This window comes from Siphateles boraxobius, unplaced genomic scaffold, assembly GCF_051911475.1.
Source record: "Siphateles boraxobius isolate OS27281-9 unplaced genomic scaffold, OSU_SipBor_1 24, whole genome shotgun sequence".
NCBI classification, from domain to species: domain Eukaryota; kingdom Metazoa; phylum Chordata; class Actinopteri; order Cypriniformes; family Leuciscidae; genus Siphateles; species Siphateles boraxobius.
The window spans coordinates 17232715-17251810 of record NW_027508855.1 but is presented as its reverse complement, the minus strand read 5'-3'; the positions used below and the strand labels follow the sequence as shown (position 1 = coordinate 17251810).

At 38.0% G+C, this 19096-nt stretch overlaps 1 protein-coding gene across 1 annotated transcript in view; it reads right to left on the bottom strand.

Moving 5' to 3' along the window:
• Window positions 1–17302, bottom strand: part of sh2b3 (SH2B adaptor protein 3) — a 51387-nt gene extending 34085 nt beyond the window's left edge. The window contains exons 1-2 of the mRNA XM_077241706.1: window positions 17194–17302; window positions 4341–5321 (exon numbers count right to left, since the gene is read on the bottom strand). Of these exons, the coding sequence (XP_077097821.1) occupies window positions 4341–5294 (954 nt within the window). The 5' untranslated portion in view covers window positions 5295–5321; window positions 17194–17302. The remainder of the gene's footprint in view (window positions 1–4340; window positions 5322–17193) is intronic.
• Between the last annotated feature and the right edge of the window lie 1794 nt (window positions 17303–19096).

Here is a 19096-nt window from a genome sequence, read left to right as displayed (position 1 = left end):
CAACCTTCTTACAACACTTCATGATATGTCATATTTATATGTGAATGAAATTTACATTTTTATTATCTAAAGCACGACTTCGCTCTTAAATCTCATTCATGTTTGCATACATTTAAATATAATGCTTCAAGGTAAGTCACACTAGGTGGACATCAAACTTTGTACAATACATTCTAATGTGCCATATTTGAAGATATAATGCAAATGAGATTCTACTAAACAACTCATTTTTTGTTCATGGAAGAAATTCATGCGTTTTGAGCAACATACTGTAAAGTTAAGTAAATGATGACAATTTTCCAAATTTCCTTGAAATATACCTTAATATTTCGTCTACTGATAATGATCTAATCAAAAGATCTGACCAATATATAAAGTTACAGTAAGTCAGAAACAACTAAAAACTCAGAGATACAATTAACAAAATATAGCTGCGAGCAGCGATGATAGGCCCAAGCCGGTGGCACCGCAACCCCGGCCCTTTCATCCCTGCTCGCAGCTATATTTATATTTATATATATATATATATATATATATATATATATATATATATATATGTGTGTGTGTGTTTGAGTGTGTGTGTGTGTATATATATATATATATATATATATATATATATATATATATATATATATTAGTGCTGTCAAACGATTAAAATATTTAATCGCGATTAATCGCATTAATGTCATAGTTAACTCGCGATTAATCGCATTTAATCGCACATTTTTATCTATTCTAAATGTCTCTTGATTTCTTTTTGTCCCATTATTTTTTCTCATTTTAATGCTCTTATCAACATGGAAAAGTGGATCGGCTTGCTTTGTGCAAATGTTTTTTATTGAAAACAACATTGGCATATATTGTGTTCAATTTCACACTAAAACATTCTTACTTGGAGCAAATAATCTCTCACACAATGTAACACTGTCCATCAATAAAAGGGTGAAAGAAATACTGACGAGGTCCTGATATTGACGAGGGGGCGGAGAATTCGCATCAGCTGTGTGTGTGTGTGTGTTTGGCCATCATCAAGTGGTATTTCAGACTGGACGTGCTGCGATGATGATAGCTCAGTTCACAACGACAAAACACACAGATCACTTTGGTATCTTCAATGGAACCATTTGGCAACTTTTTAAAAGTAAACGTTCCATTCAGAATCTTATTGGCATCCATTTCGGTGTCTCGCGCTCGTCATCCACTCAAAACTGGACGTTTTGAACGTTCCTATAACATTCAGAAATAACGTTTTTATAACTTAATGGGAACGTTATGAAAACGTTCTTATAACCTAAAATTGTTAGCTGGGGAAGAGGAGAGATTCGCGATTGCACTGAACACGTTTTAAGTGCAGGCACATATTGTCTGAGCGAGCCCAGAGAAAATTCTAACAAGAGCAGCGTGTATCTGAGAGCGCGCGACTCGAGCAGAGAGATTCGTGCTCGGCACATTATATTCCACGCGCGAGCAGAGAGATTCGCGCTCGCGCATCCGGCTCGCAAGCCCAAACAAGTGTGTGCGGCGTGCCTGTTGTTTTGTTTCCGGTCTAGCTAGATCCGCTTGCGCTTTCAAAACGTCCATGCCGCGTCCTATTGCAAAAGCATGTGAAAAAAAAACTACAAAGTTTGCTAGGCCAAAAAGACCGTTAATCGCGCGATAAAAAAAATAACGCCGTTAAAATGGGTTTGCGTTAACGCCGTTAATAACGCGTTTAACTGACAGCCCTAATATATATATATCGTCATAAACTCACGTTTAAATATCGACGGAAAAAATCATCCTATTCACATGCGCAAAAATTTGCTTGAAAAACATCATAGTGGAGCGGTGCTTATGCTGAATGGTACAAACTGAATTTTTAAACAGAGCAGAGTAATTATTATATGTTAGGTTGACTAATGAACAGGCTGCGATGTCAAGATTGCAATGCTGGAATGCACAATATATGTGTGTGTGTGTGTGTGTGTGTGTGTGTGTGTGTGTGTGTGTGTGTGGCGCAATCTAACAATGGAGACATAAAAACATACTCCGTCATTTTGTTCATACAGGACATCATTCAAACTGCAAAGTGTTTACTTATTTGTGTACACTCGCAATAAAACACAATATTGTGCTTTTGTCAAACTATAAACTCTTGTCAAACTGTAATGTACAACTGTCACCCAACCAAAATCTCTCTCACACACACATTTAAAAACAGTCTGTGTGTGCCATTTTTTGGACATTCATCATATTGCATTGGTTTTTTGTTTCTTGTCCTCAAACAAAGCACTAATTTGTTTATTTTTTAAGTTACACATTCTACATTGATTAAAATAGAAACTCAAATGTGTTTTTTAATGGTAGTATTCTTTTATACAGAAAGAATTGATTTATAATTCAGATGAGAATAAAGTTAGAGTTGATTAAAATTTGAAGGAAAACAAATATATTCATCTAATATATATAGCGCATTAATTTTAAATTCTATTAGCGATTTAAAAGCCCTCACCAGTGTCACACGTCGATTAATCGGTGGGAAAATATCCTCACAGTCACATACCTAATATATTTATATATAAATACGTTTTATGTACTATTTTGATAAAATTTTGGACACAAAAGGGCAGTATAGCCCTATGTATGATTTTTTGTTTAACCAAATAGAACTATTCTGCCTGTTTTTAACTTTTTCAAACTTCTTGAATTGAAAAAACAGAATAAAATGGTTTAGTTCTAATATTTGTATAATTTTATATAAAAATTAATGGTGTGTAATTAAATTTTTAGAAGATATGAGATGTTTCCTGATTCTTTTTTGACATTACTTTTATCCCTCACCATATCAAAACAGTTTGAGATATTCAATATCCGTTCATAATTTAGCGTCTTTAATGTATTTTCATAATGTTGAAAAAGTTTGGTGTGAATAAAATGAACCACTTAGGAGGAGTAGCTAAAAACTCAGAGTCTGAAATATCAAAAAATTCACATTCAGACCAAAATAGACGATTTCCTCTTTGGCTGGGTTAAAACTTAGAGCACGAAAGTTGTTCGGCCCGATGAGACCTATATGTGTACCAAGTTTCATATTATTACATGCAAGTGTGTTTGATTTATCAGACCAAGTTTATGGACCAAGTTAATTTAATTAATAAATTAATTATATAATACTATTGTCAATACACTGCAAATCAACTGGTTCTATGCTTTTATTAATAAAACTTATTTAAAAATACAAGGCTTAAGACATTTATTTTCCTTTTCAATGCAGGCCACACAGCAGTGAAACGGTTAATCTAGCCCCCATCTAGAGAGAATTCTCCAAAACAATCCACATTCAAACCCAAATATCTGACTTCCTGTTGGTCGGAGCTAATGACTGTAAATTAGAAGGTTGTCCGGCTCAACGAGAGCAATATACGTACCGAGTTTTGTGATTGTAGATAAAACCATAAAACCAACCACCCCACTTTTGTCAAAAGGTGGCGCTACTGAGCCCCTGCACCATGCCCGTTTCTGAAAATTTGCACATGTCTACTGGCCAATAAATGTGATCTGTCTGTTGAGTTTCATGCAATTTCAAGCATGCTAAGAGTCTCAAAATCATCCAAAAAGAAAATTTAAGTTTGATGCGTTGCCATGGCAACAGTACTTAAGATATCAATACTCCTTTTACAGCCTCTTACAACGAACACACTGCTGAAGTTACATCAAGATCAGTTAATGTATGTAGAAGTTATAACACCCTTCCTGTTTCCCTTTTTAGCCATAAATTTGTTTCCTCGCCACGGCCAAACCATTGGAGTTATCAAAAATCGGCAATTTATCATCCTCAATGTCTTGACTTCATGCACACCGAGTTTGGTGGCGATCGGAAGAATTCCCTAGGATGAGCATTTAAAATTCCATAGCACGCGTTTCCAAACAACCCTATATAGCCGACTTCCTGTTTGGCTGGCGTATAACTTAGAGTATGAAAGTTGTTCGGCCCGATGAGATCTATATGTGTACCGAGTTTCATATTATTACGTGCAAGCGTGTTTGATTTATGGACCAAGTTTTCGGACCCCGTTCCAGGGGGCGCTGTCGAGCCCCCCTGCCACGCCCGGGTACCAGCTTCAGCCCGGCCCTGATGGCCACGGTTTCTGACCTGTGTGCAAAGTTTCAAGAGTTTTCGAGCACGTTAAGGGCCCCAAAAGTGTCCGAAAGGTTGACAGAAAAATAATAATAAAGAATCCTAAGGAAAACAATAGGGCCTTCGCCCTTTCAGGGCTTGGGCCCTAATTAGGGAAAATAAATAAACACATGACAGTAGTCACTCTTGAAAAATGCATTAGGTTTTCGACCGGTCGTCTTACCTTTGGTGGGTCATAGAGCTCTAGCTGGTACCTCTCGCTAGCTGTGTGGTCATTGGTCCTCCTGACCTGCAGGCGGCAGCGCAGCCAATGCGGGGGTGTGTCTGAGATGGTGTCATCCACCTCCAGGTACCGCAGCTGCCCCTCTTTACAAACACTTCCTGTCTCTTGTCGCCGTCTCACAGTTCGCAATGGATTCCAACGTTCCCACAGTGCAACCTTCTTTGAGGTGCGATGGGCGGTTACCTGCACAGTCTGAGGTGGGGTTTGAGAGGTGCATTCAACAGTCGCAGATGGTCCGCCCACCTGGAGTGAATCGTCCCTAGGGTAACCACTTGAAGATTCATCAAGTTGCGGAGATTTCTTAAAGAGTTGGCATACGCTTTCACGGATGCGTCTGACGGAAATGTGTGTTACCTCACTACGGGAAGGGAAGGGAAACGCAGGGTGCGTGTATCGTTCTGACCCTGTCCTCCTCTCCGGGTGTTCATCTTCCTGGCTATGTGGTCGCGTTCTGCGTGTAGTGTCTGTAGGAGAGCAGCGCTGCAACTGCTCCTGTTCCCTAGGGATGCCAACGGCATCTGGTTTGGGCACAAACGAGGTGACTAGCGGAGACGCTCCTGGCCGTACGGTCTCCCGGTAATCCAGAACCCCTGAGAAGGAAGTGATGCGTAAGCGGCTAGTCATGGGTAGTAATGGCGGTGGCCACAGGGGGGTTTCTGCATCTTTAGCCACCTCACAGCTGAAGTGGTGCTGGAACAGTGTGCTGAATTGCTTAGAGAAATTTTCCGGCGGGACCACATCCTGTACCGGCCGCTCTCTGATGAAGCGCCGGTAGTGCTGGGCAAGTTCCCGGGCCGTGGTGCTGGCATGCAACTCGCAGAACTCCCTCCATCCACAGGGGGGTGCTACGGATAGTGCAGTGCTTGTGGTCTGCTGGACAGTGTTACCATTCATTGCAGTAACCAGCACAGCAGGAAATCACTGCGAAAAACAGATGAACAACATCACAAAATTGCATAAATGCACAATAAAGTCCGTTCTATTCTGTGATTGCTATAGATTGCTATAACAAGTTGCTTTTTTAAAATGCTTACTGCATAATGAAAAATATCAAGTACATATTTTATTTAAGCTTTATTTTGCTACTTCAGTACATGTAAGCTAAGATTACCAGACTCTATGCTGCTGCATATTAATATAGAAAGTAGCTAGCTGCAACAAGGCAACCAACATGATTCCTTTTCATAAGTTACATTTAAATGCAAATTAATAATCCATTTATAATTAGACTGATAGCTAAATTGGACTGAAAAGTCTTTATGTAAATGCCTCAAACAATTCAAATGAGCTAAAATTTCAAATTAAATTTTGAATCAATTGAGAGCTGGTGAAGATCTTAAATAATCTATTTTACAGGAAATTTTTAGCCTTGTAAATTTTGAATCCGACTACTTTCTCAAATGTGTTGTGCACATGTGTAGTGCCTTGTGTATGTGTATATACATATTATGTCTAGCGAATGTGCATGTTTATATATGCTCACAGTAGCTCTGGTGACATTCTTGTTTGGCTTTTTTTTATGTGGCGACTGGGCACTGTGCTTATGGCTGCAATTTTGCTCAGAACAGATGTAATGCACACTTAAAAAAATTTGTGAATGTTTACGGTTTCAAGTTTATGGTCTTCGAAACCTTCGGAAAAAACAGATAAACATACTTAAGAACTGCTGATCTCCACTGACTCAAGCATCAAAGATGGTTTAACAATTCAACAAAGTTGAGCAGAGTGCAACTTTATGCAAATAAGCAGCAACGACATGTACGGACTACTAATGAGAGTTTTGACAGTGATTTCATAAGTGTCAGTGAGATCGCTCAAAGTCGGCATGAAATGCCAATCTTTTTCAAAATGCCCATCATTTTTCAAAATGCATGTTATTGATCTTATTGTGAATGATCCATCCATGCATGTTTCATTGTATTTATTTATTTAGACCTTGTAATTTGATGTCATAAGTCAATCTTTCGGTGAAAATGACAGACCTCTCTCTGGTGATGCATGTCACCCCTTTCTTACAATCGACTGCAAGTCTGGTATACGTGTTCAACTGCTTACTGATTCAAATATCTATCTAGCCTATTCAGCCAAACACATGGCACCAACTCAATGCATTTAGGCATTTACGAGCTGCTGAAGTTCAAACTGAGCATCAGAATGGGAAAGAAATGGGATTTAAGTGATATTGAACGTGGCATGGTTGTTGGTGCCAGACAGGCTGGTTTGAGTATTTCAGTAAATGCTAATCTACTGGGATTTTCAAACACAAACCATCTCTAGGTTTAACAGATAATGTCCAGAAAAAGAGGAAATATCCAGTGAGCGGTAGTTCTGTGGGCGTAGATGCCTTGTCGATGCCAGAGGTCAGAGGAGAATGGCCAGACTGGTTCCAGCTGATAAAAATGCAACAGTAACTCAAATAACCACTTGTTACAACCAAGGTCTGCAGATGAGAATCTCTGAATGGATTGAACCTTGAAGCAGACGGACTACAGCAGCAGAAGACACACCGATGATACTCCTGTCAGCTTAGAACAGGAAACTGAGGCTACAATTCACACAGGCTTACAGGCATTAAGATCTGCCTCCATTCAACCAACAACCAATAAATTGAACCAAGTCTCACCCTAAATTTAGTCTTTTCAATAATCCATTTCACTCAGATGTGTCACAATACGGAAGATCTGCCACTACTTCCGTTACTTGCAACTTTAGCTAGGTGAACACGTGTTTTGTGAGATTGTTATAAGGTTTTGATATTCTCTTGTGTGTGAACAATTTATCTCTTTGTTATCTTTACTGACTTAGCAATCTCTGTACCGAAACTGTTCAATGAATCAAGCTTTCTATGAATGCTAACAAAGTGTATCAGTTTAGCTCATCACTGCACGGCTGACGCAGTCTTCTGAACTCAGCTGGTACAACACTGATTCTTCACATTTACTCACTCCCTCATTCAGCTCTCCAGTACAGGATGAGAGTGACTAATATCGCTCATGTCACTTTATAATGCGTTGTGTATGTGAAGAAAAAGACTGAAGAAGTTGAAAGTGTCAGAAGCATTTGATACCAGTCACTGATGGGCCCGTGGTTCTCGATGCGGAGTTTGCTCATGAATGTGCGCAGTCCCTCAACACGTGGTGCAAACCACCTTCGGAATCAGATCACAGTCGCCATTTGCAGCTGGGGAATTTTTCTTTTGAGGCTAAAAAAAAATCTGCACATGGGTGCTGCGCTGCACCAGACGCGTTGCGACACAACTGGAGCCAATCTCCCCATTCTCTTCCCCACATCCTCATTCACGAGCGCACAGCCCTCTCGGACGCCTGTGAACGTTTAACTCTGCGTGAGAAGTAAAGGGCTGTTCTTAAAGTTCCGTTGGAAGCCCTGAAGCATGACAAAATGAAGGTTTAATACATGAAGAAAGCAACAGATCAGAAAAACCACAACACTTGCATAGTAAAGAGAAAAAAGAGAAGGGGGCCATTCTATAGACGGCATCATGCACTCAGCTCTTTTATTGGTTGACAGGAAGCATTAACCTACACAGGGAGAGGAACAACCATCACACGTATAGCTGTTTTCTTTGGTGTGCAAAGTCCTTTCTAAAAAGACGAGAAAAAGCTGGTCACAAACGTCTTTGAGATGTGTTGCTGGTTTCGTGGTTTGCACACAAGTCTTCCTAATTTGCTTAAAGAAATGGTTTGCTTTAAAATGCTAATTCTGGTATCGTGGACAAAGTTTTAAATTACAGTATGTTTTTATTTAATTTACAACCGCAAAAGAAAAAAAATCACAATAGAATTTTTACGTGAATTTACAAAAGGCAGAAAAAAATACAGTGGGACTGATTCTGTCGGTCAGAAGAGAGAGAACTGTATTAGAAACACCCAAACAGCAGAATTAACTACTTATCTGTCAAATAATGTCAACGTAATATAACAAAGTTGTTGTAGATGTGCATTACATTTTTTTTAAATTATATATTTTTTGTACTAGATTTACAAAGAAAATAACTGGATAAGTAACCTCATCACAGTCTATGAAAAGGGTCCATTGGATATTTTTGATGGAAATCAAACCCAAATTGTTTTATCTATTAAATAACCATGAGGCAAAGCCAATTTCTTATGATAATCTATCGAATTAAATATTTTACAAATGAAAATTACAGTTAATTTGGTTATTTCCATATGCATATTCAGAGCAAATGAGCGGGGCTGTTCACACAAAACACATTTCTGCATTTAAAAACGCCAGACACGGGGCAGTGTAATGGAACAACCTTTTTTCTTAAGAAGATTTTGGCATCATTTACCCTCTTGTCACTGCAACCCTGTATGGTTTTCTTTCATCATATAAAAATGCCACTTTTGTGTTCCACAGAAGAAAGTCAGTCATAGAGGTTTAGAAAGTCATGCAATAATGTTTATAGGGTGAACCATTTCTACAACCAGCAAGACTTTCTTGGTCAACCAGCATGAATGTGAGTGCATATCTGTCGTGTTTACATCATGGCCCGTGGTTCAGAGCGCATGCCGTGTGACGTAGTCCACCCCCTGCGCTGGGCCCCGGGTGTTCGTTCTATCAGTGATCATCCGGCCCACTCATGACTCAGCAACTTCCAAACAAACTAACATCATTTCCTCTCTGGCCGTCTTTCTCTCTCCACATTATTCTCTCCTTCCTCATCCCTCACATGCATGCATGTTAAATTCCCGTTCTTGCAATACCTCCCCTCTTGTTTCTTTTCATCCTAACTGCCCTACTTCTCCATCTTTAAACCTCGACATACCCAAACAGCCACTTCATTGTTTTCTCACTTTATCCCATTTCCTGTTTCACACAATAAGCTTATTCATTTTCCTCACTTGTCTTTTCCCCTCTCCATATACTTTGCATGCACTTTGTAACCTTTACTACCGCGATAACGCTCTTTCTGGCATTAGAGCTGGGCGGGAAGACCAAAGTCTTAAATCACAGTATGATTTTATTTATTTACAAATATTATTTAGAAAAAATTACATATATACATACATACACACAAATATCTATTCAGCCAATCACATGGCAACAACTCTATGCATTTAGGTATTTAGACATAGTCTAAATAAGATGATCTGCTGATGTTTAAACAGAGCATCAGAATGGGGAAGAAATGTGTTTTAAGTGAAATTGAATGTGGCATGGTTGTTGGTGCCATGCCATGTTCGGGCTGGTCTGAGTATTTCAGAAACTGCTGATTTACTGTGATTTTCACACACAACCATCTTCAGGGTTTGAATTAAATTTAATTAAAGTATACTACTATTTTTCGCAGTCATTTTCTTTTTAACTTTAAGCTCGGGGTAATTAAAGCAAGGAAAACTACACAGTAACGTTACCTCAACAACGTGACATAATGGATGCACTTGTCTCTTCGTGGAGGTGGGAAAACACGTTTTTTGAGACCGCAATATTTCTTGTACAAAAGATTTAAATGCTAAAGAAAAGATATGAGAGAGCTGTTTTTGTCAATTGTGTTAAATCTTAAAATAAATTTAGAAATGTTTCGCCACTTGCTTGAGCAACTTAATACATAAATCTATACAGAAGTAATAATGAGTTTAAGTGTAATAAGTTTAAACGTGAATAGTCTTGTGAAAGTGTAGACGTATTAGGCTACTAGCCTACTGTTTGTGTACAAACAGAATCGCGATGGTGAAACTTAAATTATTTTATAAAAATCACTAATAATAAAAATAGTGATTTGTCGCACAGCCGTAGATCAGTTGCGCACTGCAAACGCAGGATATGTGAAAGCACAATAGCGCGTACTGCTCCAGCGCCGCATACCATCGCAACACGCACTGCATATGCACAACACACACTGCATATGCACTGCACACAGAGTTGCCTATGTGTGAAACAGGCATGCACTAAAGGAAACAAACCCAATACTTTAAGCTTTTTCTTTCTTAAAGTCTCTGCAGCTATAGTGTACTTGAATTTTATTTATCTGCAACATTATGTTGTATAATTAATACAGTTTTGCATAATAAATGTTCTCAAAACTACGTACGTTTCTTAAAAATGAAATACATTTAGCAGTTTGGCTTTCCTGATGGTCCATCTAAACTGTTCTGAAATGGTTCTATTATAATTTATATATCGCCACATTTTTAGAACGCTGCGTCATAAGAGGCTGCAAGAGATGCAGGTACAACATTCAAAGGCGTCCATGTAGTGTTGTTTACATAGAAAAACAACGGAAAAGCAAAGCAGTGGAGTGGAATGCAAAAACGTGTTATGAATGAACAGTCAATATGTCTTGCATCTGTAAAAATGTGTCTTCACACTATATAAGGCTTGAGTTAAACTAAAATAACAGCATTCAAAAACCAACATATACTACTACCAAACAGTTACGTTGTGAACATTGAGAGTCACAACCATGATTGGCTGTTGTGGTTGGTTGCCACGGCATTGCTATGTTGTTGCTAAGGTGTCCTGATTGTTTTTAGTTGTTGCAGTAGGTGTTTTAAAGGGCCTTGTTAGGTTAAATCTAATCATGCAATGCTTACTAACGTTAAAAAATACTTGCTAGTATTTCATAAACAACTTTTCAGCACAAAAGAAAACATGGGGATAATTAGTTTAAGTGCATGAAAAATCATGAATTTACCAAGATTTGTAACGTTACTCTTATAATGTGGAGAAAATAAACAACAGTATCAATTTCCACTGTAGTGGTGGTTTCACAAAACTACATTGTTTTGAAATTTCTGATGAAAAATACATTTTAAATAAAAAGTTACATTTCGATTCAAGCTGCTAATATTAAATATTAAATCTAAGTTGATGTCTGTGTTAAGTTTAGTTTAACAGATATTATGAACTGAAGGAACCGCTACAAATCAACTCCTCTATTAACATTAACCAAATCAAACACACACACACAGTTCAGAATCACCACTCAAGCCAAACACTTGGTGCTCTGGTGTAATTTCCGAGCTTTGTATTCCAATGTGACTTTAAGTCCATTACATTTGCAACCTCTAATTCCCCGGCTGGGGTCTCTGGAAGCTCGACACACACAGAGAGTTTCCTGTACTGTAGGGTCATGATAATAAAAGCAGTGCCCCGATGATACCGACTCTCAGAAACTGATTTCATACACGTAATTTTGCTGAATCAGAAAAATCGCAAACCTCGTGCCAGCTTCCTCCTTATGACTTGACGAGCGTGCAAACAACACGGAACAAACACTTCGCACAAGCATGAGAACTTCTTTATAATGAGACACAAAAATAAAGAGTGCGGGAAGCAAACAGGCAGTGGGCTTATTCACAGAGACAGGAAGCCCTGCCCTGCCTTAGTGACCACTTACTTATTCACACACACACACACACACAAAGTTTTAGGCGTGAAAGGTATGGTAGCTAAAGCAAAACTTAAGAGGTCAAGGAGGGGACGACGTATCGCCACATTCTTGCAAACGAAAATACCGTAATAAAACCAAATCCAAAAGAGCGAGAAACATTTTTTTTAATTAACTACTTTTAACTTGACAGAACGATTTTAAGCAAAGGATTCAAAAAACAGCAAGACGCAACTCAATGGCCGAAGATGTACGAATGCGTCCAGTGTTCAATGTCAACCTCAGACTGACTGACAAACTCAATTGTATAATGGATTGCTGTGGACTTAAGTTCAGTGACATGATATAGGGCTGAATATGGGGGGGGTTTGGCCAGTGGGGCACTGTAATACAACACTGTAATGCAGCCCTCCCGGATCAAAATAAAAGACACAGTGTTTCGGAGTGCAAATGAAGCCGAACTAGTAGTGTGGGACGGTTTAACATATCGCAGTGAAGATATATTACAGAGGACACTTACAATGTGCTGACAGATAAGACAGAGCAGGTTACTTTTGATATGAAAAAAAGTTGCAGCTTTTAAATTCTGTCCATTTTACTATGAAATTCAAACAATAAATGATCATCTCTTCCTCTTTACTACTAGTTACAGCACGAAATAAACATGAATAACCATCAGAAGGTATGTTGAAAGATACAGTACAACATACTGATATCTGATATATATCCAAATGAATCGATATTGAATCGGAATTGAGTCGCAAGCTCATGAATAGAAAATTTGTGTCAATGCCCTGCCTTAATAAAAACAATTATATCGAGTCATTGTAGCTGTTGAACAATTGATGACTTCAGAGGACAGAATCCTGATGGAGATTGGTCTATTCATATGGATTCAAGTGATTTCCCAGTTTTGATAGTTAGAATATGTATAAATAAATATTGCAAACAATTGCAAAGCTGAATAATCGATCAAATAATCGCAGATTAGTCGATTAATCGTTAGTAAATGTTGATATAGGCCTATCCAATTAATTGCGATTGATTTGTTTAGGCTAATTCATTAATTTAATTAGCTTTCTTATAATTTAAATCAAAGTAATCAACATGGAAGGAATGGTTTGCAAACAACCAGAGCAGCAGGATACAAAAAAGAAGGGGCTCTTGGGATTGTTTTCCCCTCCATTGCGTATGTGTGCGTTCATGTCACATTTCCGTTGACCTAGCCTGGCCATATGGTCCAGTCATTGTTTATGCCCACCATTTCATGCATTCTCACACATATTGTGCTCAGAAATACAGAAAAATACATAATATATATTTTTACATTTCAGAGTAGCTTAAAAAGTTAAATTAAAATATTACTTTTTTTAAATGATTTGTACTTTATTGATTTTCTTATTCGCAAACAAGAAATACATTTAAGAAATCATGTACTTGACATTAACAAAGCACTAAAACGAAAATGTTTGTCAATAAAATGGTTATAAATAAGTAAGTAACATAAAAGGGGGGCAGGGGTGTTGCCAACACCATAAGTTCATACCAGGAACTATATCACATTGACCATGACCATTATTTTCGTCTGCAGCCACATGCTGCTACTACTGTGGATTACAGAAATGCAAAAATATTTCACCATTTATCAAAATAAATATCAATCTTCCCTTGCAGACTATAGGAGAGCTCTTGAAGGGCTGCCACCTGCCCAAAATCTGAAAGCCACTCAAAAAACTGAGGCCTTGCGTAAGTTGAAGCAGCTCTATGGAAGCTTATTACCGCCACTGAATACAATTTTAAAAAATCTCATAATTCTGACTTTTTTCTCAAAATTGCAGGACAAACTTGCAAATTCAGATTTCTTTCTGAGAATTGAGTGATATAAACTCACAATTCTGATTTTCTCTGAGAATTTCTTGATATAGCTAAACTCGCAATTCTGACTCTTTTCTCAGAATAGCTTGATATAAACTCGCAATTCTGACTTTTTTCTCTGAATTGCGTGATATAACGTTGCAAATGCAAGTTATAAAGTCAGAATTGTATGATTAGAACTCGCAATTACAAGAAAAAAGTCCAAGGCCATGGTTTCACCAAGAATGTATAGGACAGAGAACTGGGTCTGTGATATCTTTAAAATATAATCATGTACCTATCTCCAAGACTACTGGTCTTCTGAGCATTCTCTCTGGCATTCATTGACAACAATGAGGATTATTCCACTCTAAAAATCTAAATATTACATTTTCTAATAGAATATGTGAAGTTTGCCTGTGCAAAAAGTCACAGACACAATGCTAGATTGTTGCCATGCAGTTGCTGGCCAGTTGCTAGGTGGTTACTAGGGTGTGGTAGGTGGTTACTAGGGTGAGACATGAGCTAATTTAACTTAGCAGACTCTGCTGTGTGTTCATGTGTTTTGAAGGAGGTGTGGCTTTGGAGACTCTCTGAAGGGAGGGTGGGATCTATGCTTTCAAAGCTAGCTTGCTATTGCTAGCCTCTCCGAAATAGGCTAATCTAATTTTAAGAATATTTCGTATTCAACAACTTAACATTCTTGACAAAACATTTGAGAAGATTTCTTAAGAATCTTAAAACGTCTTTCATGAATCCGGCCCCTGGTCCCTAGATATGGCTCAGGATCCTCCTTCCAAGTAAGTTTTATCGTCCAACATGTAAAAATTGAGTTGAGGTTCATAGGACAAACTACCATGAACAAACCCATAATTCCTCAGTGTGACCAATAATGCTAGGGGGGCAGGGGTGTGTTCACACAGCGCACTAATTATATACACACATTGTGGGAGTCATTCCAATGTATGCCTTCAAATAAGCAAAAACACATTTCAACACCTCAATGGCACTCAACAATGTCTGTGCATCTGCTAGACAAATATTCTGTGTCTCCAAACACACAATGACAGCATTCTTGACTCTACCGCAAGCAAGATACAATGCAACCTTGTAATTCTCCCCTGTCCTGTTTGCACAAGCCCATTCAATAGTGTTCTATCTCACCCTGACACTAGCATGCACAAAAACCAGACAGAAGCGCTGATGCCGGGGCAGAAAACACGCATTAAAGTATGGCGTTGCCCCCTTTTATGAGGCTGCAGAACCTGAAAGGAGGTTGATCAAAAGGAAGTGCATGTACACACACGTGCACACACACACACACACACACAAGTAGCACGTTGTGTTCAGCATTTAAGTCTCCTTCGACCATATCACGCAGTCACATCTCGACACACTGTTGCCCCATGTAGGGGTGGGAGTTCAGGGGCCAGCGAGTGTGGGAACGGGGTATTCTTACAGCTTGAGATGAATGCATGATGATGCAACAGATCCCCTGTTCTATACATAAACATGCACATGTTGGCAACAGCGCTTCTCTATACTCATACATTGAAAAGTTTTCGAATGTGCTCTGAGCTACGTGTGAAATTCGTATCAATGTAATACACAGAGACGCACAGAAAACCACAACTGAACTAATGCATGTTATAAATATCACACCCAAGGTAAATATCTAACACTCACCAAAGTCCATGTGAGACTAATAAGCATTTTATAGAAATAAACATTAGAAAATATAATGCCATACATGTTAATTTGGTTATTTATTTATCTGCTGATTGACACAACCAACTCTTTTTAAGGAAGCTAAATGGCTCCAATGTCACAATGTTACAAATATTTGCAAAATACAGTTTTGTGGCCTGTAAGAAATATTTTCAGCAAGTTAATACAGGCCAGGTGTGGCAAACCGTTTGTTTTGGACCCTGATCACACCAATACAATATAAAGAAGTAAATTTAAAAGTACTGTCAACTATCAAACGATCTGTGGGGGTTCTACTGACCATGTTAATAGATAATGCACTATTTAAAAAATTAATTATATATATATATATATATATGTGTGTGTGTGTGTGTGTGTGTGTGTGTGTGTGTGTGTGTGTGTGTCTTTAAAAAATATTGGTCAAATTAAATGTTCTAGGGCTGTGAGATGATTAATAGTATCCATAACAAAAGTTTGTGTTTACATAATATATGCGTGTGTACTGTGTATAATTATTTTGTATATATAAATACATACACATGCACTCAGAAAGATGTGTTATGTCTATATAAATATACACAGTATAATGTAAATATTTCTTAAATATATACATGCATGTCTGTGTATTTAGATACAAAATAATTATACACAGCACACACATGTATTATGCAAACACAAACTTTTATTTTGGATGTGATTAATCGCGATTAATCGTTTCACTTGAACATTATTTCACCACTGCAAGAACATCCACGCCCCCTAATATAAGTATATAAAGTCGAATTAAAATTCCCAAAGTCAAACAACATAAACTAAGAAGAGTCACACACTCGGTAGATGCTACCTAAATACTTCACAATTTACGATTTGTATTCTGCAGGGCTTTAACATCTGCCTGACATAAACATCACAAACTGATCCAGATGTCCAGAAGTTGAAAGCATTCCTAGCATTAACTCATTTGCATACACAAGTTCACGAATCCATTTTACACATGCAAATGAGCATGGCACATTATCATTATTATTAAAAATACATTATAAACTAAAGTACAGGCAGGATTTCCGGTCGCTTGTTCTAGATGATGAAAAGCACATCTGGCATAAACTCATTTGCATACACATGTTCACGAGCCCATTTCACATGCAAATGAAATGACCATGGCATATTATTATTAATAATAACAAAATACATCATAACTATAGTAAAAGCGGTGTTTCCATAAATACAGTTGTATACAAGAGCCCGTTTCGCATGAGTATGGAAATTAGCTCGTACCACATTTTTATAATCAGAAATAATAATGTATATGTTGTGTAACAAAAATTACGTAATCACTGGACTTAATTCGATGCCATTAAGAAACTTGTAAGCGGGTGTGAACGCATGAGCACGTGCAGTTTAAGCTAGTCAAATTATCGTGATCATTTTGCGCTGCTTTCTTTAATTGCCAGTTCGAAATGACGCAAATTCGAAGAACCCGCACGTAATTCAAGTATCTTTCAGACCGAGCCAGGCACGCGCTGTTAAACTGCGTGATACCTTTAAACTTTCTTCTGCGCGTGCCAAGTTCATTATAACTTTGCAATAAACTTTGAAAGGGAAGATAGCATCGCATAACCTCAAAAGCCGATATATGAGTTATATGAAACTTTCATAATAATTACTGCGGTGTCATAACTGTCGGAGAGCAGAAACGGGAGACCCCCCCTCTCGACTCAAACTCTCACGTTCTGCGTTATCTGCACTGACCAAGAAACTTCTGGCCCAAAGTGTCAGGATATATAGCACGAACTGTTAATAATTTGCAGAATCATATTAAACATCTTAACTTACAAGAAGAGAGAGCTATGGTAATGATTAAACATGACTTGCCTGCCAGCCGTGGTGTCCGTTACTTTCTCTGTCATGTTGGATGCGCGCAACAACAGTCCTGCGTAAACTTTCAGGAAGGAAAAAAAAAAAAAAAAACCATACAAACTTTCCATGGACACAGCGACAACAAGCGACGAAAAATCCTTGATGTGGCGAGACACACTGAGTTTCCGGCAAAATAAAAGCCCCATTTCGTGTGCAAACCCATTCGTGTAGTTTTTGTAACCTTCTCATACAATTGCATCACTACAATATTCATGATATTACAAAATAAGGACATCATGATTAAAGAGTTCTTGATTTATCAACATCTTGATATGGATTAGGGTGATACAAATGAATATAAAACTACAATAAAAAGAAATACAATTAAAAATAATTCAATACAGTTAAAAATATTATACAAATTAGAATTACATGTTGGTATACAGATATGCAATATAGAGATGTGCAGTTATGTATTGTACACAAACACACACACACACACACACACACACACACACACACACACACACACACACACACACACACACACACATATATATATATATATATATATATATATATATATATATATATATATATATATATATCACCACACACAAATTAAGCACTAAAAAAGAACTTAAATACTACCATATTTGTAACCGCTCTAATATTCACACAAATTACATGTATAGTAGGCTAATTGTAAACAAAAATGTTGTAAAAATGTCACACTGGATAATTCTATATGACTGTAACTATATGACGTAAATGTCAACACCCTTTAAAGTTTTTTGGCTTTTAGTATGGATATGTTAGCCTTACTGTTATCTATAAGCGAGTGTGATCCAAAACAATGAAAAAATCCACGTTTAGAAGGTATAAGCATTAAAACTTCCGAAAGTATGGATAATTGATTTTGATGACATCTCTCTGCACTTTAGCCTCTCGTCAGATTCTCTGTCCAATCAAAAACTCTCTTGAATCTGAAGCTCCGCCCCCTACATTATAAGTAGACGCTGCAGCTGCGCTAAAATTGTTCACTTGTTCACATTCTATTTTCTACATGGTGAATGGCACCAAGTGCACTATATAGACCTTATACGCCAAAGAATCGAGGGCGCCGCCATCTTTAGATTATTGTCTTTGAACTTCCGTTTTTGCGGTCGCTCTGGGATTGCTGTCTAAGAGTATTTAGCTTTTGAAGTGGATTTACTTGATGTAGAGTTAACAAAAGTTATCATGAGGATTGTAATGCTTAAATCAGATGTCTAAACAAATGTGAGTATACCGGGAAGCTTTTAAAATGAGCCGTTAATTTATAAATAGGCAAGATCGCTGTGAAAATACAGACCGGAAGACAAAAGACAATGAGCGCAGCGCTGAAAAGGGGCGGGGCTACATAAGGTCAGCTTTCCAATTGGGGCAAATTAAGTCTGGTTTTGCATCACGTGACACGCTGCAGCGCGCACAGCTGCACACAGTCTGATTATCTATTCGATATACAGAGCGGATCATATTTGCGAGTCGGCCAGAAAACGTACCGGACCCATTTGAATTCTGCTCAGAATGCTATATTTAAGTGATATGGAGATTAGGAGGAGAAACGATAAGAGATTAGGAGGAAACTGTGGCTATAACGACCTCAACGGCTCTGGCCGAGCTGTGTGATATAAACAAAACACTATTGGCCATTTTAAAAGGGGGAGGAGCTGTTCGATATGTCCCGCCCTTTCTTCCTGTTTCAGTGGAAATTGCGCCAACACTGAACACAGTGAATAATGCTGCTCGTTTCAAGCGTTACAGTCTATGGTTTCGAGGTACTTTCAGTGGGCCTTTAATGTGGCGCTTTGGGACTTTTATTTTAAAAATAGCTTCAGGTTCAGTGCTTTCTTTGTGGCTTCACATGATGTATTGT